The sequence below is a fragment of the Lepeophtheirus salmonis genome, chromosome 4 (assembly GCF_016086655.4).
Source record: "Lepeophtheirus salmonis chromosome 4, UVic_Lsal_1.4, whole genome shotgun sequence".
In the NCBI taxonomy this organism is placed as follows: Eukaryota; Metazoa; Arthropoda; class Copepoda; order Siphonostomatoida; family Caligidae; genus Lepeophtheirus; species Lepeophtheirus salmonis.
Genome location: NC_052134.2, coordinates 26,990,285 through 27,015,101, shown reverse-complemented (window position 1 = coordinate 27,015,101; position 24,817 = coordinate 26,990,285). Strand labels below are relative to the sequence as shown.

The following is a 24,817-nucleotide window of genomic DNA, read 5'->3' as shown; positions in this document are numbered from 1 at the left end:
ATATTATGTACCTAATAGTAATTTATTTCATTTTCCAGTGCTTTTCTGTGCAATTCTGGTAATGGACTGGCAAATTTATACAACGACATCACGGTTCTTGAAAACCATCACGCCTCTTTAGGTTTCAAACTCACTCAATCAGATAAGAGGGTTAATATTTTTCAAAATCTGGATAAAGATTCCTATAAATTAATTCGACAAGGAGTTATTGATTTAGTTTTGGCAACTGATATGTCCAAACATTTTGTTCACGTCAACAAATTTGCATCTGTGTTTAACACTATTGAAAGTGGTGAATGCTCTGTTTCTGATGTGGTTGCCACTGATGGAAGTGATGCTGTTCTTAGTGGAGTTCCAAATACACCTGAAAACGTAGCTATTCTTAAACGCATGCTTATTAAATGTGCTGATGTTGCAAATCCAGCTCGTCCCCTCCATATATGCAAAGTATGGGCCTTCCGCATTGCAGAAGAATATTTTAGTCAAACAGACGACGAAAAAAGATTGGGTCTCACTGTTGTTATGCCCCAATTTGATCGTGCCACTTGTTCTATTACAAAATCACAAATTGGATTTTATGATTTTTTCATTAATGATATGTTTGATTGTTTAAACAGTTAAGTGTTTTTTTTAACAAATATTATTATTATATGTTTCTTTAAGTTGGTATTTTACATTCACTTTGTATTACCACGCATATCTCAATTATATAAACTTATTCGTTAAGTCTAATAATTGTGGTTCTTTTACAGATTTTGATGACTTTCATAAACTAGTGGACATAATTCAGTTTAATTATAATTATTGGAAACAAGAGGCGGAAGAAGAGGAAAATGCCAAGGACTTGCAATCCGAAGAAGAAGTTAAAAGTTCTAATCGTTCCAAGTCTGCATCAGAAAAAGAGGATATTAGGGAAGAAGATGAAGACATACCTACATAATTTAAGTCACAACTTATAAACATTTTGCGTGTCTATGTGTGAGCTTCCTGGTGCCTAATCGTTGTTGTTGTTTTTTTGTCATGAATTTAACGCATTTACATTGCACAATTCTTAGTTGTTAATTTTAAAATAAAAATACGTTTTCTCTTGAAACGTGCCTAACTTAATTTTAGTAATGGGTTCGCTTTTTTGAGTGAAAAATACATAAATGATAGTTTTAAAACAGACACAATGAAAATATAAATCACATTTGCTTATTATACATATGTAAATCATATAAAAACTTTAAGGGACCATTGTCTTCAATAAAAAAAATTTTTAATTCTAAAGTTATATTTAAAAAAACGTACGAAGAAAACAGATACAATCTGACATCATGTTATGTACTAAGGCTGACTTTTTTTTTTTTTTTTATTGTCCCAGAATTATATATATATATATATTAATTGTTTCTTTTGTAAATTAAGTTAATCTCTTATTACTATTATTTAATTTTTTTAATATAAGATTTTGTTATAAAACATATTAATAGTTATCAAATGTTCTAACAAATTGCTGGCCTAACTAAGATCAAATATTATAATTAACAATATAAATTTAAACATAACTAAAGAAATATTTTATATGGTTATATGTATGTTATACCTCAATTGATCTATAAATATATGTATGTGGACTTATTATATATCGAATTTTGAGGGGTTTTTTTAAAATTATTTAGTAACGGAATTTAATAAATAGATTCATTGGTGGTCAGAGTGATGCATTTGTAATGTTAAGCCTTTATATTGTGATTTAGGGACAAATAGTCAATAATTATCCTTTTATTTATTTACTTGTGTATTTTGCTTACATTGTAGTGATGTAAATCGTGTGTATTTTTTAGCTGGCCCGCTTTTTGGGAATTGCTAATAATTCCATTTTCCTAAGCTATTGTCATTATCATTCAACTCCAGAGTAGTTAACTTCTTTTCTTACTACATAATATTACATATTGTTGTGTCTTGACGAGGTTGATAAGACACAAACTATTAATACAGGGAATCCAGGAATGAACATCAATTTTTATGACAAGTTCCTGTTGGTAAGCTCGTATGATCTTTGTCTAATTATAAAAGTAATATAAGTAATATTTTGTCGTTGTTGTAGTTTTTTAACAATATGACGTGGTGTATTATTTCGCTCTTCCATTTTGGGTTAGCATTTTAAATCCCCAAAAAATGTTTTTGAGGTGAAAATGATGGACTCACTTCACGTTCACAGCTCCAAATCAAAGTAGATATTTTTTAAAAGGTTTTCTAAAGTAAATCGTCAAAAAATGATTGAACTAATTATTTAAACGGATAAAATTTGCCCTTAAAAAATAAAGTATCAACTTCAGTTCTTGTTTGTACAAGATTATATAGTATCAGTTTCATTCAAATGATATTATTTTCATTTAAAAGACATTAATCTTGTAATAATAAAATAATTCATTCATTATGGTAAACAAGTGTGTTTATGTTCGGTGTCGAACTAGACCCGATAGTACACAACCTTCTGTAGATAGACTACATAGATTTCCCAAATTTTTAATTCGTAGGTATAAATGGATCAACATGACCCGTCACGAATCCTCATAGATACCTTGATACAAATGATAGATAGTGGCCAAGACTTTAAAATAAAACTGTTTGTTCAGTTGTTTCTTCTATAACTTATGCGCAATGGCCGTTTAAAAAATATGTATCATGTGATAAACTGAATAGAAAATTCACACTTTTTGATAAATTCCTTGCTTCAGATAGCAATATTTATTGATAGAAAAGGACTACAGGCTTCATTTGAATATATTTTTATTTGAAATTTAAGAAGCTTTAAATTGATACCTAATTTATACTATTTCTTATACCAAAATATTAAAAAATAAATTTAAAAAAATATTACGTCTACTCCCTAATTTTATTGACATGTGAAAAAAATACCGTCCGTCATTAAAATGAATGAATGGTACATAAAAATGTTTGGAGCAATATACTTCAAATTTGATCGTTTGTACCTGACATGGTATATTTTAGGCTGATTAGTTTAATTTTCTCCTACCAGCTGTAATATTCCAGATATTTTTTTTATTTTTATGATTTATGCATTTAAAGTTTTATACGAAGTTTCGCATTACGATAGGCGCAACAAAAATACGGAAAGAGCGATATTCTTGAAAAGTCAATCGGTTATGCTCAGGATATACTTTCCTATGAAAGTGATGCCCAATTTGAGTCAAACTACTTAATACTTCTGAAATTTTTTTACGAAGCAACAGAAACTCAATTTTTGAGTAAGATATCCATATTTCAGAACGCGTGACATTGCGCAATCATATGACAAGTAGCTACTTGATATCGACTAAATCAAGGTCAAATTTGTCAGAAAACAACTCTAGGTACTGAACGTGTGTGCTTATAAAAGATGGAGCGTAACCCTGACGATTTGTTTTAGAGTTATAATTGTAAGTCCTTGTTGGACTCAGAGTAGAATTGGGGATCGACATCCGAGTTGATTGTAGATGATCTAATGAAGAGAGATTGAAATCACACAACCTCGCTTTTGCTGAGGGTAAACCTTCAATAAATAAACCTTTGATATTTGGCATGATATGGAGATAGGTCAAGGAACAAAGTGAAGTATCTTGATATACATAGAGATTATATTCTTAGAACAAGTATAGGGTTTTAATAAGACAACATCTATGATTTAGAAAATAATTTATTGGTTTATTATATAAACCAATAAAAACGTATAATAATACATTCAAGACTCCAGTTTAAATAAGAATATGTATTTGATTTTTTAAATACCATCACAAAAAAAAAATTAGTGCAGTATAAATAATATTTCAGCCTGAATACAGAAATGAAATGCACATTTTCTTGCAACAATATTATAGATAACCCTATAATATTAAATACAACATTTTTTGGATTTAGACACACACAATGAATTTAAGATACATTAAGATGCATTTACGAACCTATTTTTATTATATCAATAAATCTTCTTTTTCTGCACATTTACAAAGGGAAATTAGCTTTTTACTACGAAATTATACCTTGCTAAGCTCAATTTAAAAATCATCATATAACTTTACTACGTATATAGCACTTATAAACGAGGCCTATTGTATGTATTAGTCTACTTTCATCCTTATTGAGAATCGACACTCCGAATCTTTGGAGGCTATGGATTAAAGATATCTGTAGAAAGGATTGAGATCTACTAGAATCCACGTATGGACGCTTTATTATTTTTTTGAAGAAAGACTTTGAAGACGACCTATAGGATAACAAATCCTCCTGTTCTACATGTCATGGCCTATTAAAAAGAAGAAACTGAAAAAGATATAGTTCACTCAATCTTTGTGCCCGAAACACACTCCATAATCTTGTGATAGATAAATTAGAATTCTTCTGAAACAAGACTCAGTAAATAAGTGGAATTATTAAATAAACAAATAGACGTGTTTCAATCCTCCAATCAACTCAACAGTTTGTCAGACATTAAATTAAGGTTGTTTTTAGAGCAAGAGCTTAGTTTTTATTCTTATCAAAATCATAAGCTTATTGTGAGTTCAAATAAAGTTTAGATTGTTGATGAAATTCATATCGTCATAGCTTATTTGAAAGTTATTCCTTGGTGGAAAGACTATAATGTGGAAACAAACGAGATTCTTACGAAAATATTGAAATGGAATACTTCTAATGTCTTGTATAAGTATAGAAGACGGAGAGTAGAATTAAGGATCGACACCTAAGTAATTCTTGCCAATGTCTTTCTTTATTTCCTTCTTCCCCCTCCCCTCCTCCCATGTCACAGCTGCTTGTAGCTGATCTAATGCTGGGATATAATGAAGAGCTTTATTAGGTATCAGTCTAATGTAACTGCATGACAGCCCTTTATGACTCATAAGGTGCTCTTCTCGAAAGGTGTCCGGTAAAATGATTTTGCTAAAAGGGTTGCGGTCAAAAACGTTGGGGAATTATCGTTGCGTGGTAATATCCTTGTGTACATTATCATTGTGAGACAAAAACGTTGTGAGTATTATCATCGTAAAGCAATATGATTGTGGGCAATATGGTAGTGAGTAATTTCATTGCAAAACAATAACATCCATCATGTGCAATTTCCTTGCAATTGATATTATATTCGGAAGATAAAACTATTGAATGATGAAGAAACATCCCAGGATAGAACTCTTCTAATATCCATAAATGCACACTGGCTCCAGGTTATACAGGTGAAGTGCTGGGCTCCAGGTCAGTTTAAACTCCACCGCCAGCACTTCACTTACACAACCTGTGGGCCGGGGTATATTATTGTATGTACGAAGGGTTCTATCCTGGGATGTTTCTTCATCATTCAGTAGTTTTTTCTTCCAAATATAATATAAATTGCAACGAAATTGCACATGATGTTACTGTTTTGCAATGAAATTACTTACTATCATATTGCTTCACAATGATATTACTCACAACGTTTGTCTCAAAATGATAATGTACACAACGATATTACCCCAACGTTTTTGTCTGCAACCTTTTTACCACAATTATTTTACAGTTAACCTTCTCCAAAGTATTCTTCAAATTGCTAGGGTTGCCCTGTTGATTTTCTTTTTTTTTTTAACATGTCCAAAATATACACGATTTATTACATTGTTTCAACAACTGAGTCACATTATAAATACTTTTAAAAGTACAATATGTCTTCGAAAATTTATAGCATTCTTTTTATGGTCCGTGAGTGTGTGTGTGTTTTCTTAAATTTTAAATCTAGAACAAATTAACCACCTGCACTAGGGATCTATACTATCATGAATTTATGTTTGATTTAGTATCCATAACGTGTATATTAAATATATTTTAGTATGCACGTGCCAGACGCAGTATTTTTGGAATGATGTAGCAAATCCAATCCCGATATATGTGTCTTATTGTTTCCTTGATCCAAATTTGAAATGATCTTCTACCAAGTCCATGAATGTTCATTCAACATAATTTAATTTTGAAGATATGTGTATTTACAATCTATTTTTATTCAATAAACAAATCTTTTTCTGCACATAATAAGATCTTTCTATGTAGAATTAATTAATTTTATACTCAAACAACAATGCACAGATCATTATTTGAATATGATGGAGTATCTACACAAAGTATTACAGATAAAGTTTATCAAATCAATTTTTGAGAAAGTTGAATTCGTCATAACAGATCAGACAGCTCATAACTTCAATGTGGATGAATTATTAGCTAATTGTTTAATGAACACAACCCTGGCCACCTTTTTTGCAATGTTTGCCCGACTATTATGCTCAATTGTGTTATCACAAGGCAATGGTCTGAAGTAGAAAGAACACTTGGTAGATGGTAAATATATTCTTATTTATTTTTTCAATCTAACAACATCAAGGGTCAAGGCTATTTTTCTGTATCATATAGATGATGTTGCATCTTTTCTTCATAAGTAAGAAGGTGTATCTAATCAGCTAGCTTGTATATTAAGATTCTTTATCGAGCCTTTCCTTTCTTTGACTACTTTGACTGAGCAGAAATGTTCCAGCGTTTCCAAACTTACACAAGGAGTTATTAGATATAGATTTTTGATTTTTACTGCAAAAAATTTATGTATATATATGATAATAAGCCCCCCAACCTAAAAACAAGGGGAAAGAGCCAATGCTATGGTTAGTATCATCTCATATATCTTAAGTAAATAGGGCCAAACTTCAACGGATAAGTAGAGGGGTTAGTCTTGGTTGATATAACAATTTTTAGTATTTTTTTTATTCAGATGGACTATCCATATTTTGGAAGGGGCCTCAAACGAAATTGGAATTAAAGGCCCGCCCTCCCCATAATATAACATTGAGAAACAATCGCTAAAATATGTAAACACCGAGAAAGCTTGAATAAATATTTAAATTTAATAATCCTTTTCGAAAATCAATTAAAAAAGTCTTATTAATTCAAATTTTATCCCTTCCAAATAAATTTGACTCAAAATATTTTCAAAAAAGTTTTTTGCATCTTCTAAAATAAGTTATTCAACTTTCTGAAAAAGTAAAAGCCCCCCTCCCCCAAAAAAAAAAAAATCCATCAAATAGCATGCAGACGCTTCTGATGATGTCACCGTTGCATTGGAGTAAATCATGGTCGGTCCATCGACAGTTATAAGTTATTATAGCAACTAATCAATATATTTGACCTCTATGTATAGATATAATAATTTACATACATGTATACAAAAAAAAAAAAAAAAATGAAGATTTAAAACCGGACCTGCCCAAAACCACTGAATAACTAACCAATTTATTTATGCAACATAATAAAAAAATTTGCTTATTTTCAATTTACACCGAAAAAGTGCTATAAATGAAGGAAGAACAGGTATTGTAAAGTATATCTGTCTGGGTTAAACGAATACACTGTCCGGCATAAAATGAACTTATTAATGGAATACCGTAATTATTGTTTTTTTGTATTGCTGGCATGTTTGGAGTAACTATGGATGCCTCACCTTGAATAAACCGATAACTGATAAGTACTACTCCATTAAAAACTTATAAGGGATACAGGAATACTTTTAATTACGGCCCTGTAATATATAGCTCATTATAAAGTTATCGATTAGATTGTTCGAAAATGTTCGAAATGAATTAAACTATCCTAAACATGTATTCTCAAAATAATTTTGCATTTTGCTACTTATAATTAACTGTTTTAGTATCTTACTAATTATTTATATATTATTGTATTAATTCATAACATATATGAGAACATTTAATAATTATCATCATTAAATGAACTTAATTTAATTCCTTTAAAATATTCAACTCGATTGCCTTCAGTAATGAGGTTACAATGATAATAATTGATATCCCTAGACGGGAACCAACGATTGGTGTGTCTTGACGAGATTGATAAATACAAACTAATTAATTAGAGGAATCCAGGACGACTAAGAGAAACGAAAAAGAACGTGGAGGAATAAAACTAAGAACACGAATATTATATTTAGATACATACTCTACATAATATATGAAAGGTGTCGGGTTATTTATTCTATCACTCAGATAAAAGGTACTTTATATACATATACTATATATACATACATAGAACAGATTATATGAACATGATAATACAGGGGAATTCTATAGAGACTCCCTGGATAATATAACTAATAAGAAAAGGAAGAGAGAAGGTAAGAAGATCCTATGATCCTTATTACATACACAACAGTGATAAAATAATTATGAACGCCTAATGAATTATGATGTGTTCCTTTCATCCTAACACAATGATCATGGACGGGCTCCTTTCAAAATTCCTTGGAAATATTTAATTTAATATGACAAAACAAGTGGTATTTTTTAAATAAATTGTGTTAAAATTCGTCAAGTGATTCAATAAAAAATAATAGGCAGAGTAATTCCAAATTTGAATATTTTCTCTTAACTTTGAACCCTTTTAATTATTAATTACAAAATGATATGCACAATGATATATTTCCGTGTTTTCACGTGACGACTGACAGCCATTTTGGGGGGCCTCAACAACCAAGTTTCACAACATTGAAAACCCTTTTTTCATTAATATTAAGGAAAGAAGTGTAATTTTTGCCTCTATTGCCTAGTTACTTCCCACCAATGACGTTGAACGGAGGTTATGTTATTGCTCTGTTTATTTGTCTATTGGTCGCTTGGGTTACTCAAGCAATAGTTACAGATCGATTTTAATGTTCTAACTTGGTACACATATTATATATACCTAGGGTTGTTGGAATTGTTGTAAAAGAGCTAATTTGATTGGTTGAAAGAGATTATATAAAAAAGGAATAAAAAACGTTGGTACCCTTGCATCTTCTAAACAACTTTTTTATGAAAAAACACCGGTCTATATAGTACTAAGCACTTTACTTTGTTAAACCATCATTGTCAATATTAAAACCGTGGTGGAAGTCAAACATCAGTCGTAAACGCGTTACCTTGTATTTCTATTAACCTTGGATCTAAGAAGTAACTAATACACTCCCTGTTATGATGGGTTTGATCTAATCTAATTAACTAACAATATATTTTGACTTGCATAAAATTACAGAATATAATATACATTTATATATAAACGGAAATTATATATTATTTATATAAAAGACGTCCCTTAGGATGAACTCTATTCTAAGGGCTCACGCACTACTATTGCGTCATTGTATAATATGATACTCAACTTTTTCCTCCCGAAGTACAAGTATTTCGACCAAATTTAAGACTATTTCTCCCTTAGGCTTAGATTGTCGTGACAGATTTGTCTTTATCTAAATGGTTTTACGTCCCCATGAAAGGAATAAACATCTACAGCCTCATGCAAAAATTATTATAGTTAGCATTTAATTTACTCACATGCTATTTACGATTTGTTATATCCACCTTGTATATTGATATTCGTAACCTAATTTTTATATTATACCAATTAATAAAATAAATTAGAACTAAGACATTTTCTTAATAATTTTATTTTGATTGAATAGTACCAAGTTACAGCTATATTTTGGTGAAGGAAAGCTTCTATCTGTAGTAAATTTTCAGATTAATTATAATGTTAAAAAAATTATAATTGAGATACCTTATTAGTATGTTCGAAATTACCCATCGGCCATCAAGTATGATTTATGAGTAAATGTCATATGAGTTTACCAACAGGAATTTGTCATATAAATTGATATTTGTACCACGCAACCTTTCCTTAAAAAAAAAGGCCCGTAATCATATGGTAGTTAGCCAAATAAGTCAATCATACCAACTGCTATATATCTCTTATTACTCCCAAACTATCACTGTCATATTATTTCTTCAATATTAAAAAAATTAATTACATATTATGAAAATCTACATAGTATTTCATTCGATACTTTATTATAATATTGCTTAGTAATATTTGATTAAAAGAGTAGTTATGATAAGTTATAATATTATTTTTATAAAGAAATAGCCAAAATTTCCTCAGATAAATAATAAAATGGCCAATATATATATATATATAATATAAACGACGAGGTATCAACAAGAAATTGTATTCCTGTTCCTTTGAAAACGGAGCATATATATAGAATAACTTATTACTTTGTATATTAATGAAAAATAAAAAATCATGAAACAGCCATGACGCATCAGGAGAAGAGGGAATCGTCAACTGACAACAAAATACATGGTGTATTTTTGTGTTATCGAGATAACGCCGTGGTTTATGTCCGAAAGAAAACAGTGGAACCTGTTATGTATTTAATATGTCCTTTCTGGTTTTTATCTTCCTGTATATTCTTTTATGTATTTAAGTACTGAGTTTTATGTATTATAAATAGTGTCGTCTTATGTAAATATATTTAGAGTATAATTAGAACACACATGATCTAGTGTAGTATCATTCCTCCACGTCCTTCTTCCTCTCATCTCTCCCGGTCATCCTGGATCTCTCCTATTATAAATAAGCTTGCGTCTCTCCCTCGTCAAGACGCAACAGAACCAGATAGTTGAAGTCTATTTGCGGGTGCACTTATCCAAAACACGATTCGTATAACACCCACAGAAAGAGGGCAATACATTTTGAGAATTCAAGGTCAAAGTTCAAGGTAGCACAAAGCGTTAAAAATAAATATTCGACAATAATTTTGCAACACATTAAGATAAAGAGCTCAAAATGGTGTCATTATGTAGGTTTAATAAAGATGCTTCATATAGCAAAAAATTCAAGGTCAAAATTAAACGTCAAAGACACGCAAAAGGTTAAAAATGCATTTTCGGTCATCACTTTTGAACAAATTGAGATAAAAAGCTGACATATCATCGTGGGATACAATACATATATTAAAGTATTAATGCAATAGATATTAAATTCATCATGTTCAATATCGCATATTTTTTACTTTAACATAGAGAAGAAATGATATTTCAATTATAAAAAATGATCATAGGCGGAGGTTTGGGCTCTGCGGAGTGCCATTCTAGTTTTATTATATCTATGGCCCTATAAATCTAATTTAATCTTTCGTAGGGATAAGTTATATTACTGAAGAAAAATAATTCCCTAAAACTAGGGCTTGTATAAATTATAACATATATATAGAATATAAATTTGCATATAAGCAGCATTTTTGTAATGGACAGTTTTTAAGTTAATTTTAATACAACCCGTTAAGTTATACTTATACTATTTTGCAAGGAGTAAAATAATTAATAGATGTAAATAATAATCAATAAACGTGTGATAATTCTTCTTCCATAATGTATTTACTCTCATATTCACTACCAGGCTATAGATAAGTTATATTTACAGAAACATAGAAAATTAACGTAAATTGGATTCTATTAATTTGATCGAGTAGTCTTGGAATGATTTTCTTTCGTCTAGTAGAGGGGAAACCTTTTGATCCACGAGCTGGTCATATCAAAATTTACATTTAAGTATTTCATTGCAATTATTTTTCTTCTATGATGTATATAAATGTATTAGCAGTAAAAAGTTATTGGCGCATACTTCGAAATTCTTATATTACAGGACGAACAACATATCTTTCTTAACATTAACAGTGATTTTTATTTCAATTAGTACTAGGTAAAATTATAACAGTTAGTAAAATGTAAGAAAGTCTCAGTTATATTTTTAAATGAACTTTACTTGGAAGCGTTTTCGACAATGTGTGCAGAAATCTTTGAAATCAATGACACAATCCTTATGAATGAAAGCTTGAGTTATGCTTCATTTTCACTTGATGTCCTAGCAGACATAGTTGCTTTGGAAGTGGTTCTTTGACATTTTCATTTCTGAACGGAGAGAGATTTCGAAATATGTGAATAGCAAAAGGCGGAAAATAACTTTTTTGAAGTTTATTCTCCTTCAGGCATTATCATGTAACTAGTATTTTCGAAATTCCCTTCGTTTGTCAATAATATCGGAGACGAAGTCACCATACTAAAAGTGGGGTGAAAAAAATCTTGAATATTCAGAAGGTCCTTTGTCTAAGAATAACAGAGTATTCGTTCTGAGAGAAAGAATGAGGCGACATGGAGATATTCGTTGATTCAGTTTCATAACCAGAATAAAAATTAGGAATAAAACATTTTTGGCATGATGAGAAACGAACTTAACAGAAATCATATTGAAGAAAAAAGTCTCCTCACTCGATCCTCTCAATTCAAAATTCAAACTAAAATTAATAATTACAATGTGGAACTTGAACTAGGTGTTTTTGAAATATTTTAGCCCTTTTTTTTAACGTCATAGAAAAACAAATACATTTATTTTTGTGGTGATTTTAATTCCGAGGGAATTGAAATGTAGGAAATTTTCCTGGGAGCCCTGCCTAACTATGTATAACACTAAATAAAAATTTAGCTTGATCTTCAAAGAGCTTTGATGTTGATTTGATTTAAGAGAAGGATATTAATGAAATAATTACTATGATATTATTTATTAAATTATTACACCTGAGCTAAAAAAGAAGGAAGAAAGGGATTCGTTTGAGGAGGTTGCGTGTTTCCCTGGATTCCATTTCTTAATTATTGAGCTAGAAAAGTGAGATTCTTTTCTTTCTTCTCCTCCTTCAGTTATTGCAGCTTTGAGAAGTTGTCATATTATTTATGAAATGTGTAACGATTCACTAATGGACTCCAAGCTCGTCGTGAATGAATGGAATCAATGAATATTGTCTATTGATCTAGAGAAGACAAGTAGTGAAAGCGCAGAATCGAGTGCCTTGACCCTTGAAGACAGAGTATGGAGAGTGTTCGTGTTCTCGTTCGTTGCCGACCTCTAAGTCAAAAAGAAGTTTCGGATGGACATAAAAGAGTAGTCAATGTTGATTCTCCCAAGGGCCGAATCGATGTACGACGAACTCCTAATAATCCGAGTGAGGCTGTGAGATCCTTTAGTTTTGATTCTGTGTATGACTCTGGATCCACTCAGGAGGAAGTTTATGAAGAGTCTTTCCGACCTCTTGTGGACTCTGTTCTCAAAGGATTCAATGGAACGATCTTTGCATATGGGCAAACTGGAACAGGAAAGACCTGGACAGTTGAAGGAACAGAAGATACTCCTGGTCTTATTCCTAGAGCATTTACACATATTTTTGGTATTTTGGTGTTTACATTTATTCTCATGATAAACTCAGAGACTTTATGTATATTTTTTTTTGTATTTCAGACCGAATCAATTCCGCGGATGTGGACTCTCAGTTTCTTGTACGAGCCTCCTATTTGGAAATATATCAAGAGGAAATCCATGATCTTCTTTCAAAAGACCCTACCTCAAAGTGTGAGCTTAAAGAGCGTCCAGATACTGGTGTTTATGTTAAGGATCTGAGCTCATTTGTTTGTAAGTCAATTAGTGAAATTCAACATGTTTTAAATGCTGGAAAGGCGAATCGAACAATTGGTGCAACAAATATGAATGAAAATTCTTCTCGTTCACATGCTATATTTCTAATTACCATTGAATGTTCCAATAATGAGCACATACGTGTTGGAAAATTGAATTTAGTTGACTTGGCTGGTTCTGAGAGACAAGCCAAAACGGGAGCCACGGGCAATCGGCTCAAAGAAGCTACTAAAATAAATTTATCTCTATCTGCTTTAGGAAATGTAATATCTGCGTTAGTGGATGGTCAGAGTACTTACATACCTTATAGAGACAGTAAATTGACACGCTTGTTACAAGATTCATTAGGAGGAAATGCTAAAACTGTCATGGTTGCTAATATTGGTCCTGCGGATTATAATTATGATGAAACTCTAACCACACTTAGGTATGCTAATCGTGCTAAAAATATTAAAAACAAACCTACAATAAATGAAGATCCAAAAGATGCTCTACTTAGAGAGTTTCAAGAAGAGATCGCACGACTCAAATCTCGTTTGTATGGCAAACATAAACATGTTGGCTCAGCCAAGAAGAGAAGAACAGTTCATAACTCTAGCTCTTCCCCTCCTCCCTCTCAAGATGAACATGGTGAGGATGATGATAAACTTATGGGAGCCCAAAACAAATTAGCAGTTGAAAGAGAGCTTCTTGAGGGTGATACGTCACTTTTAGCTGAAGAAAAAAAACATCTTCTTCACAAATTAGAAAATAAAGAGAATGAATTAAAAAAGCAAGTTTCTGAAAGGGAAAAAATGGTCAATAAAATTAAGGCAATGGAGAGCAAATTGATCAAAGGAGATGGAAGCTGCAACATGATTGAAAAGACTAATCAACAGCAGCGAGTATTAGAACAACAAAAAACAGATTTGTATGAGCGAAAAAGGCTAGAGCGACTCACTGCTCAGGAACTTGAGGCCACTGAAGAACAAGGAGAGGTTTTGGAAAACTCCTACTCTTCTCTGCAAAATGAGGTTGAGTCCAAAACTAGGAAATTAAAAAAGATGTTTCTTCGCTTACAGACTCTAAAACAAGACATAGTAGATGTGACTGAAGAATATAATAGAGATAGGCGAGATTTGGAACAGAATCAACAAGAACTACTAAAAGAGTTAAAGCTGAAACATTTAATGATTGAAAATTTTATTTCTGGAGACGAAAAGCGTAAAATTCTCTCTCGGGCTCAGTTTGATGATGAGGAAAATACATGGTTCTTAGTTTGTGGGAACGGAGGAACACTTTCTTCCTCAACAACATCAGATTGTTCAAATATTTCCCTTGTATCATCCACTTGTTCTTCAGTAATTACTAAACGTCCTGTTTCCTCACATCAGTCACGCCGTCCAGTCTCTGAGTATGCAAGAAAATGCCAATTTGAAAACAACAATGTGTGGAGATATAGGGGAGAAAACATCATGCGATTAGGTATACATTTAAAAAAAATTAAGCTTCAAATTTGCATCTCAAATGATAACTATTAGAAATTAAAATATTGATTTCGTTTTTTGTTTTTTTTAATCAAATAATTTTAAATATCCACTTATGGTTTATACTATTGCAGATGCTTAAATGTAGAACACCCATAAGGAAAACAAATACACTAAAGTTATAGTCAATTATGTAATTTTTCTTATCATTACGATTATTAATTATTATTTTGGCAATTTTCATTCGATATATTTTAGAATTAGATGGTTTCCGACGAACAACTCGTGATTATGAAGGACCTCAAGTTGCTCCCCGCGTGCAAGCTGTACTCGATGCTGCAATGTTGAATGTTGAACCAGACATTGAACTGGACGTTGGTCGATTAAACAACACACACTCAGTTCGAGGAAGCATTAAACAACGATTTAACGGCAATACTAATAACATTGGGAAAAATGCAGGATGTTCCATGAATCCTGCTAAAAATTATCCGTCCTCAAGAGGACTCGTTCCTAAATGAAACATTTCGGCTCCAGTCAATGAAGACGATGATGTCAACAACGATCCCTTTACCTTAAGCACATACATGCATCATATGATTGGTGCATTAATTATTTCTCTATTGCTTCGATCTCTAGTTAATTACTTTCTTTGATCTGGAGCCACTAAAAAAAGATACTTTTTTATATAATATCATTTTCATCAATTATTTCTACTGTGCTGTTTGTGACTTACAAACCTAGCACTCTACTTATTTTTAATTTGGATACCTCTTTATTACTATAATAATTGCATTCGTTACTGATCATGTTGAAAGTATTTAAAAAATCAAATCTCAATGCATTTTTCTAGCTGTTAGGATCTTTAATTTATTTATAGTCATTTTGTCCTATTAAAAGCACAAATCTACTGCACTTTACTTAAAAAGTACAATTTTACTTAACTCTATATTTAAACTAGTCATATAGAAATAATCAATAAATAATGTCACTTTCATTATATTAAGTTAATTATTATACATTTATTTTTATTCACTGTTTCATTTCAGTCAAGGAGTAATTATGGCTGTGGCGTGTTCGCCTTCGCCGAGCCCGACGCCGGCGTTGCTTCCTTCAGATCAGCGGGATCATGAAAAATTTGCTAGACATTTCTTCTTCAAGTCCGCACAAATCATCGTTCAAAGTCGCTTGGGAGAAAAGGCATCTTGCTTGAGTCAGCCGTCTCCTTCATCCTCAAGTGCTTGGTTCAATTTAGCGATAAAAGACATTCCTGAGATTGCATTAGAGTCTAAAAAGGTTTATAGTGTTAAAAGTCCTGGTAGTCACACCATCGAAATATCTCTCAAGACTACTGAAGGTGACTCTATGATATTAGAGACTTGGTGTGTTGCCATGAACAACGAAAATCGAAATACCAAATTGAATAATGTTGCTTATAACCACTTGGGTTTATTGCTTAAATCTGTATTATGTGTTTCTAGAGTAACACCTGCATACAAGTTTAGTAGAAGACAAGGACCAGATTCATTTGTGGTATGCTACCGGATTCATGCTGGAGACCCTGTATCACCATCATTATTAGGCCAAGGATATCAAAGCTGTTTTATAGGACAAGTTTCAAACCCTGTAGGCTCCGTCTCAATCAAAGTAGATTATAGAACAAACATGACTATAACACCATCGAATGCCTCTTCCATTTCTTCAAATCTAATGTTTGTTAAAAGTGACCATTTTGATTTGGCCACAAATACTACAAAAAAATCCAAGAGTTCTGATGATTCTTCAGCAATCACTTCTGACGAATCTCAAGAAGCATTTCGTTTATTTTCATCAGATAGTCCTCATTGTCAACAACAGCCTCCTACATCTACAAGCAACACTGAGGAAAATTGTAATGATGAAAGTTATAAAAGGTCAAAATTTAAATGTGGTGCCTTTGCAAGGAGTCCAAAAGCTTTTCAAGATTTTGAAGAGGATGAAAATGATCCTCTTTTCAACTTTCTTCCACAAGAAACAGATGGAGTAAAACCTCATGAAACTTTGGCTTCATCATCTGTTGACCCTGAACAAGATCCTCCTTCCCCAAAATCGTCATATGGTGATAAAAAACGACCAGAGCAAGTATTCGAGGTATTTGATCATGTATTTGATGATACAAAGAGTGATATTTTAGAAGGTCATCCTGCTACAGCAGTTCCCTCGAAGTCCGAATTTGGTATATTTTTCAAGGATAGACCAGATATTGCATTAGGTTTGGATCCAGAAGAAAAACCATTAGATAACATTGAAGGTCAAATATTAACTTTTGAAAAAAGCCTTGAAAAATACGACGAAATGATAAAAGCTCTTGATTGCTTAACGAGTGAATCAGAACAAGAAAGTTAATTACTGTATTCTATTTTGAAGTTCTGAACGCGTAATGTTAAGTTGTCTAAAACGTTTGGACAAGATTTATTTGGAATATTTCTTTCTTCAACCTCTTTTTTTTTTAATGGAACAATTAAAGACAATACCAGTCAATGTACTAGGAAATTTTTTATACTTTAATTTTTATATGCACACGTATATATATAATTTACATACATTTTGATCATTCAACACAATATGTATTAATTTAAAACGCCGCTTTGCAATTTTGATAATACTACCATAATAAATATAAGTACAGTTTTATTACATTATTTATGCTAAATAAAAGAGTATGATATTGTTCATACTATTAATTTTGAGATCTAATAATATTATGTAGTTCCTTTACTCTAATGACCAGTTAACTTCTATATAACACATTAAAACAAATTCATTTACTTAAGCATAATTTTGACACTGGTAGACTGAATCTTACGATATATGTTTTATAGAAATGTAAGACGAAATGATATGATTCTATTCAAGACGAATAATGTTCCCATAGTCCGTTACTAAACAAAATATACTTGGGTAAGTCACGGGGGTGTAAATAATCTTATATATATATATATTTTAACCCTTAAATACAAATTTTTGCAAAGAAAATATGTTTATTTATGGTTTTTATAAAAATATCAAGTATACGCTTTCTAAAAAAGATGATCTTTCAATAAGATATTCCTTTTATAAAAAAATAAAAAACTTATTTAAAATTTTAAATAACAAAAATAGTTTTAATAACGGAATAATGCATGGACTACAATCAAGTAATTCATAAATAGTTAAACTTTAAGCAAGTAGTAGGCAATGTAAAAATATTGAGAACTACTGCACAATATGTACTACATTCAACTAATTTATGCATTTAAAAAAATATCAGATGAATCCAATTATTATCCTTTAATGCTTGAAACGTTCAATGTACGTTTTTTTTTTAAATATTTAGTAATGTTTTAGTTAAAAATGTCATTGATCTCTAGCTGAAGAGTAATCGGTAGGCGATTTACTTTAAAAAAAACTTGGTGCACTTTTTAAGATACCTTTTTACTTCTTTTGTCACTTTGCTTGGTAAAACTCAGCTGAAAATCTAGGTTCATAGGTACGTTAGAATGAGTCATTATTAATTTTGATATCTTTAGAATCAATGAAACTATTGGAGTATATTTTATGTACGTTTATAACCCTCTCGAGTAATAATTTCATAAATATGATTATCCATAAATGGACATTATTAAATATGTGTCATTAAAATATTGAACAATTTTCTTACACCTATATTGATTCTCCATACCCCCAACTTTTCTCATCGTACGCAAAATCACTATTCCAGAATCTGCATTAAAAAATCTGCTCATAAGGAAATGATAATTACTTTCTAATTAAAAAATAGGTTGAGATAATTGTTTTGATATTCAAATGCATGTTGAGTCAAATATTTTAAGTGGTTTTTATTCATTGATAGGAAGACATAGTTATTCGATCATAAATTAATAAAATAAGTATGAACAATGAAGATGTAAATTTTAAAGACTTACAGGCAGTCTCGTGTGGTGGAACTGTGACCAACACTAGGTTCAAAAATGGGATTATTTCTTGCCTGGGAAAAACTATTGAAAGGCCTCTTCATTGGGGGATATGTCTTTTACATCAAAATGAGCTCCTGCTAAGGCACCTCGTTAGAAACTTCAGGACCCATAGGTCTAAGTGGAGAAAATAGGGGAATAGCTTGCACAAGTTCAAAATTGTACAATACAAGCCCATCAATTCTAACTTTTTTAATAACTCCCCTAATATTAATGGGAAGAAAATGTTACAGAACCGCCAATGATAATGCACATGACAAACAAATATATACAAGAATAATTATATCAAAAGGAATATATGAAAACATTTGTGATATACCATCCACACCCAGGCGGTAGAGCGTATAATAAAATTAGTTACAAAATCATTGGAAAGCGTATATGGAGAAAATAATGTTGAAACCACTTTTTAGGTTTTTGAAGATATGATGATAAAAATTCATATTTATATGAAATTTATTACATACTAGGTGCAAGTCATTATATAGATATTTACCAAAATTATCTATTTTGCTATCTTTCTATTCAAATTTCACGAGTTATGGTGAGGAAGTTAACTTTTTAATGAATTACTATTTAAATTATTCATTGAAATTCATTATAACAGGTGCGCGTTATACGCGAGGCATAAAAAAATGATAGGAATTTTTCCTTTTTGCGGGATAAACTATCATTTTATGAAAAAGTTTAGGAAATACTATATGTAGACTATACTAACATCTAACAATTGTATATTTAAACAAAATGTGTCACTTGAAGATGAAATTGTGTACACCTTATCTTCATTCTCCAAGGCAACTTTTTTGCCCTATTTGTAATTGGAAAAAGTTGGAATTCAAACCGGTCTAATGAACATCATGTTGAATGGATGACGTTATGTTGAAGAATTAGAAGAAGCGCCCTCTCTATGGATTGGCGATACCATTCCTTCTCATTTTTCGCTCAATCATAAAATATATTGTTTTAATATAAATAAATCAGCTAGCTCTCTTTTATAATTTAACTTCGGTTTTGTGCAAGTCCCTCTCTCTTATTCTCCTTCTCTTGTTTCTTTCTATGCATGTAATTGACTTAATTGACTCTGTGTGAATTGAATTCTTCAAAGTCATCGGCACTCATAATGAATCCATATGGATATACTCGCGACTTGTTGTGGATATATTTTATTGAAAGGAGCCTTTGGAAGTGGATCATTATGATTAGTAATTCCTAGTTTATAGTGAGAAAACGAAAAGGAGAGGGAGGTAAAAGAGTTGGACTAAAAAAGGAGGAGGAAAGTAGAATTGAGCTCTAGCTAAGTTATCGGAAGAGTAGGTTTTGAATTCAAGGGGGAGTCTTCATTCTCTTCTTTTCATTTTTTCTCTTCTCTTCTTTTTCTTTTCTCTCTCTCTCACGTCGTTACCTTTATTGTATCACACAACCTTTCAAACAAAAAGAAACAGAAAAAAGGCCCAAAATCAGTTGGTAGTTGGCCAATACTTCCCAACTGTGGAAGTATTATTCAATAATTGTTGGGAATTGTTCGCAGCTAACAAATGGTTTATTATAATTCAACTAATCAACGTTCAGAACACTGATTAGGAGAAAAGGAGTAGAAAAATCGACAGCTAACAACGAAATACCCCGTATATTTCTGTGTGGTTGAGGTAACGCAGTGCTCGGTGCTCTCTCTCTCTCTCTCTTTCTCTTCTTCTAATTCTTCTCTTTTTCTTTCCTCAATTCTTCCTTCTTCATTCCTTAAATCAATTCAGACTTTTGACAACTTTTTCCCCTTTTTACACATTTTCATTTTGTGAATTCATCAAGATGTCATCAACGGGTCGTCCTGGAGGCGGAGGTGCCTCAAGCGGAGGAGGGCGCATCTGTCAATTTAAATTAGTCCTCCTGGGGGAATCTGCAGTTGGGAAGTCCTCACTCGTCCTACGGTTCGTCAAAGGACAATTCCACGAATTCCAGGTTTGATTCCATTTCACTTGTTGTTCTTTTCTTGTGTTAGTGCCATAACTGCGTCTCCTCACTTCCCACTCCCTCTTACGATGATCGTAGAGTCACGGCGCCACAAGAACTCCCTCTGGAGAAAGTGGAGTTTGAACTCGTACTCTGTTCCTTTGTCCAATGCCATAGTATTGCAATACCTAGGAATGTTCTTCAAATTTCATATACTTAATCTCTATGGCCTTTGGAGGAGGGACCGAGCATCCAACCTATGCAATGAGTTCTCCACAGTGCATTATCCATTGAGCTTAGTCACCTCAAGATTCAATCAGAGCTTACAACTTGTATGTTCTTAATAGCCAGGGATGTGAAAAGGGTCAATGTTACATGTAGACAACACGTCTACTCACAAATATCACTATCAAACCCGTAATAGTGCTCCTTGCTCCCCAATACGCTTGAACTTGCAAAATAAAGAGTAATAATGAATGCTAGCATTAATAACTTGTAGGTTTCCAATATATACTTTTTTACAAATATATGCTCACGAAGATTTAGAGGATTTTCACATTCCTATTAATAGCTGTTTGTGGACTCTAGGCCGTCATAAACTTGCAAAGAGCTCAATATATTTACAATTAGTATTCAATGACAAATGGTTATACTAATTCATTTCTGATAAAAATGTTAATTGTGTATAATAATTAAGTCTTATTATTTTGTTAATTGAGTTCTTACCGTAAAAAGATTGATGTGGAAGAGTTTAAAACCTTATTTGTGATTGTATTCAGTAATTTTATTAATTTTCATAATGCTGATTGACTCTTAAGATCTTTTAAAAGATATTAAGTCATTTTTGGATAATTATTTAGTTAAATCAAGTTCTTTTTATAACTTAGCGAAAAATTACTACTTAAGGCCTTTAATATTTTATTCTTGAATAAATAATTATCTACGTTTAGATTGTTCATATCATATAATGAAATATAAATTAGGGTTTACTTCATCTTCCATAATATTTCTTTTAAATTTTATTATATACTAAGAAAAAAAAATATTTTATTTTAATGAGTATAGTGAAGATTTATTTTTATTTTTATGATGAACTACATACATATTTCGTGCAATTTTCATTCCAATTTTAATTTCAATGTTGTACCTCTATTTTTCTAATTTTTCTTATGTATCCACTTGAAGTGGGCATAATTTTTGTACTAAAATTAAAGTCTCGTTAAATAAATAACATGTAGTTTTGTATAGCTTATATCTAAGACACATAACTTATCTTTAGTCCTCTTATATTTAAATTAATATTACTTAAAATTAAAACATTTTTTATTTATTTTAGGAATCTACAATCGGAGCGGCATTTTTAACGCAAACCATTTGTTTAGATGACACGACTGTTAAATTTGAAATTTGGGATACAGCGGGTCAAGAGCGTTATCATTCACTGGCCCCTATGTATTATAGGTTAGTTTATATTTTCAAAGATTTATATTGAGAAACGAATTTAATTAATTCACCTTTAATTTAAAGGGGAGTTAGTGAGCAGTTGATGAATATACTCTTATCATATTTTTATTTTATTTTTTTGGGAATATGATTGTTAAGTGTGAAATTTATATGTGTAAGCGAGACAGTCATTATATTTCAAATGAAGACATAATTTATATTTGAATTATTTTATGCATTTTTTTTAGAGGAGCTCAGGCAGCAATAGTCGTATACGATGTGACAAATCAAGACTCATTTATTCGAGCTAAGAACTGGGTAAAAGAACTTCAACGACAGGCCAGTCCAAACATAGTAATCGCACTAGCTGGTAACAAAGCTGATTTGAATACGAAACGACTCGTAATATACGAAGAGGCTCAAACCTATGCCGAAGAAAATGGATTACTCTTTATGGAAACTTCCGCTAAAACCGCTTTGAATGTCAACGACGTATTTTTGGAAATTGCTAAAAAGTTACCCAAGGATGGTGATTCCAGTAATGTCCAATCTGGAGGACAAAGATTGACCAATGGACAAAGTACAGATGGAAGAAATTCCATGCCATGTTGCAAGTCTCTATGAAAAGGTCCCTAATTTATCTTTGAATGTTTGTTTTTATTTTTAATTGGGTCGTATACCGTCATTAAAAAGAATAGCCTTTCTTGTCGTACACATTAATTTTATAATTTAATCATTATGTATATCTCTATTGTCCTATTAAAAATAGCATTTTTTGTTATATAATCTACATCTTTTTTAACATTAATATTGTGAAATTGAGAGTATTATTTATAGAATTATTGACGTTATGTTTTTTTTTGTTTCTAAGTTGGGGCTTTATGGAATATATCTATTGCCTGATCTGTCATAATTTATCGGAATTTTCTTTGCTGGATGCTATATGAACCGGCCTTAGTATAAATATATAAATATTATCAACGGAGGACGATATTTTACTGATTCCATTAATGTATTAATTGTCTGACGAACATGCAATATTAATCAGTTAAATATGTAGATAGCCTTTCACAAATAAAAAATATTAATTGAATTATTCAATGTATAAAGTCCTATATGTTAGAGAATTGGTGTTTCCATTGAGTTTCCGAATTAATATGATAGATCTTATTTGTACTAATTTCATGTAAGGATGGTTATTGATGAACTTGTATTAAAACAACCATAACTACCAATGTATTGCTGCTTTTATTTAAACTTCCTTTTCATGAAATTTTATTCCTTAACATAGACTAACTACCGATTAAGCAAATTTGCGCACACAAATATTGCCAACCACTGTGTTCTATATGTTTTGATATAATATATCATTATTTAAATTCAACATTTAAGTCATGACAGGCATAAATGAAGTCATACTTGCATGTTCTATATCTTTATACAGTACACGATCAATATATTATTTACTATCCTCGCTTCAGTTCCAATACTTTTTTAATTCACCATCAAGTCTTTTTTTCTACTACATAGTTCCCAAGACATTGACTAAAAAAAAAATTTAATCTTCAGATCGATCAATTGTATACGTGCGTCTTAAAATATTACTTAATATTTCATTTCAAACGCTTCATTTACAAATGCGAATTAGATATATATTTAGATAATACAAAAGAAAAATTGAGTTTAGGGCGAAAAACTAATGTCAAACTACAATTTTATTCTATTTTCCGGAGATAAGATATATTGTATTTCCGTTTTGGAGTATTTCCTTTATTTTTCTTTTTTATATAGTTATCTTAGATGGTTATTAACCTTTTTTTTGGGGGGGTAGGGGTATAATTATAACATTTTGAACGTTTAATCGTACCATTGAACATGGTGGATCCAATAAAATAGAGACATACAACTATTAATACGTTATAAATGTTTACATGCACCAGATATAATTATTAATTTATTAGAAATAAAATTTGAAGAACTCGTTTGTAACATTGAATTACATTATATTATTTGTAAAATATCATTTTTTGTCAAAATATTTAATAATTAACATATATCAAACTAATATTACATTTGTACAAAAATACATCCAATTTCTTGCTTTTTAAAATATGCAGCTATCATTTTTTTTTAAATAATAGCAATATGTGATTTTATCAATATATATTGTTATGTACACGCTCAACTCAACTTGAAAGAATAATCGTTCATATCGTGTTTATACATATGGCAATTGAACTATTTATGTATAGACATGCCTGAGATCCTAATGTTTTAAATATATGAACTTGTTTAAGTATTGGTAGCAAAGTACTTAATTATTTCAAGATTATCCCTGAATAGTTAGTGATATTAAAAATCCTGTTTACTCATATTCGGAAAAATCGTTTTTTTCTTCGGATTTTTTAAATTCAAAAGTGATTGATTTCCTTGATGAGTTATTTTTACACTTGTCAAAACTGTGGTTTAGGTTATAAAGATAATTTCTTTCATTTAATATGAGGATAGTTATACAATAATTGGCATTGAAATTAACATACATATAAATACATATTTATATACCGAAGAATAAATAATCACCCCCCTCATAATTGCAATTTTTTTTATCGTTAATGTTATATATAGTTAATA

At 30.9% G+C, this 24,817-nt stretch overlaps 4 protein-coding genes and 1 long non-coding RNA gene across 6 annotated transcripts in view; 4 read left to right on the top strand and 1 right to left on the bottom strand.

Moving 5' to 3' along the window:
• The window catches only part of LOC121116740 (high affinity cAMP-specific and IBMX-insensitive 3',5'-cyclic phosphodiesterase 8A), a 62,184-nt gene extending 61,091 nt beyond the window's left edge, over positions 1-1,093 (top strand). For both annotated transcript variants that reach the window (XM_071887766.1, XM_071887765.1), the window contains 2 exons: positions 39-616; positions 753-1,093. In XM_071887766.1, the coding sequence (XP_071743867.1) occupies positions 39-616; positions 753-940 (766 nt within the window). In that variant the 3' untranslated portion in view covers positions 941-1,093. The remainder of the gene's footprint in view (positions 1-38; positions 617-752) is intronic.
• Positions 1,094-11,535: 10,442 nt separating this feature from the next.
• LOC121116745 (uncharacterized) lies at positions 11,536-11,781 on the bottom strand. Its single transcript, XR_005863933.2, has 2 exons — positions 11,641-11,781; positions 11,536-11,573 (listed from the first exon to the last, which is right to left on the bottom strand). It is a non-coding gene; the product is annotated as an uncharacterized lncRNA (long non-coding RNA).
• Positions 11,782-12,484: 703 nt separating this feature from the next.
• On the top strand, positions 12,485-15,853 carry LOC121116742 (kinesin-like protein KIF3B). The gene is made up of 3 exons (XM_040711034.2): positions 12,485-13,093; positions 13,165-14,802; positions 15,063-15,853. Exons 1-3 carry the CDS (start codon positions 12,739-12,741, stop codon positions 15,323-15,325), a joined length of 2,256 nt encoding a protein of 751 aa, XP_040566968.1. The 5' UTR covers positions 12,485-12,738; the 3' UTR covers positions 15,326-15,853.
• On the top strand, positions 15,077-17,540 carry Atg13 (Autophagy-related 13). The gene has a single exon (XM_071887764.1). The coding sequence runs from the start codon at positions 15,867-15,869 to the stop codon at positions 17,187-17,189; it is 1,323 nt and encodes a 440-aa protein (XP_071743865.1). The 5' UTR covers positions 15,077-15,866; the 3' UTR covers positions 17,190-17,540.
• Positions 17,541-19,771: 2,231 nt separating this feature from the next.
• On the top strand, positions 19,772-22,994 carry Rab5 (RAS oncogene family member Rab5). The gene is made up of 3 exons (XM_040711036.2): positions 19,772-20,752; positions 22,080-22,204; positions 22,435-22,994. The coding sequence occupies exons 1-3, from the start codon at positions 20,603-20,605 to the stop codon at positions 22,808-22,810; spliced, it is 651 nt and encodes a 216-aa protein (XP_040566970.1). The 5' UTR covers positions 19,772-20,602; the 3' UTR covers positions 22,811-22,994.
• The last annotated feature ends 1,823 nt before the right edge of the window (positions 22,995-24,817 follow it).

Coding starts and splice junctions, on each gene's coding strand:
- Atg13 (XM_071887764.1), top strand. CDS start 15,867: ATGGCTGTGGCGTGTTCGCCTTCGCCGAGCCCGACGCCGGCGTTGCTT.
- LOC121116742 (XM_040711034.2), top strand. CDS start 12,739: ATGGAGAGTGTTCGTGTTCTCGTTCGTTGCCGACCTCTAAGTCAAAAA. Junction 13,094..13,164: donor AGCATTTACACATATTTTTG/GTATTTTGGTGT, acceptor TTTGTATTTCAG/ACCGAATCAATTCCGCGGAT. Junction 14,803..15,062: donor AGAAAACATCATGCGATTAG/GTATACATTTAA, acceptor GATATATTTTAG/AATTAGATGGTTTCCGACGA.
- Rab5 (XM_040711036.2), top strand. CDS start 20,603: ATGTCATCAACGGGTCGTCCTGGAGGCGGAGGTGCCTCAAGCGGAGGA. Junction 20,753..22,079: donor GACAATTCCACGAATTCCAG/GTTTGATTCCAT, acceptor TATTTATTTTAG/GAATCTACAATCGGAGCGGC. Junction 22,205..22,434: donor CTGGCCCCTATGTATTATAG/GTTAGTTTATAT, acceptor CATTTTTTTTAG/AGGAGCTCAGGCAGCAATAG.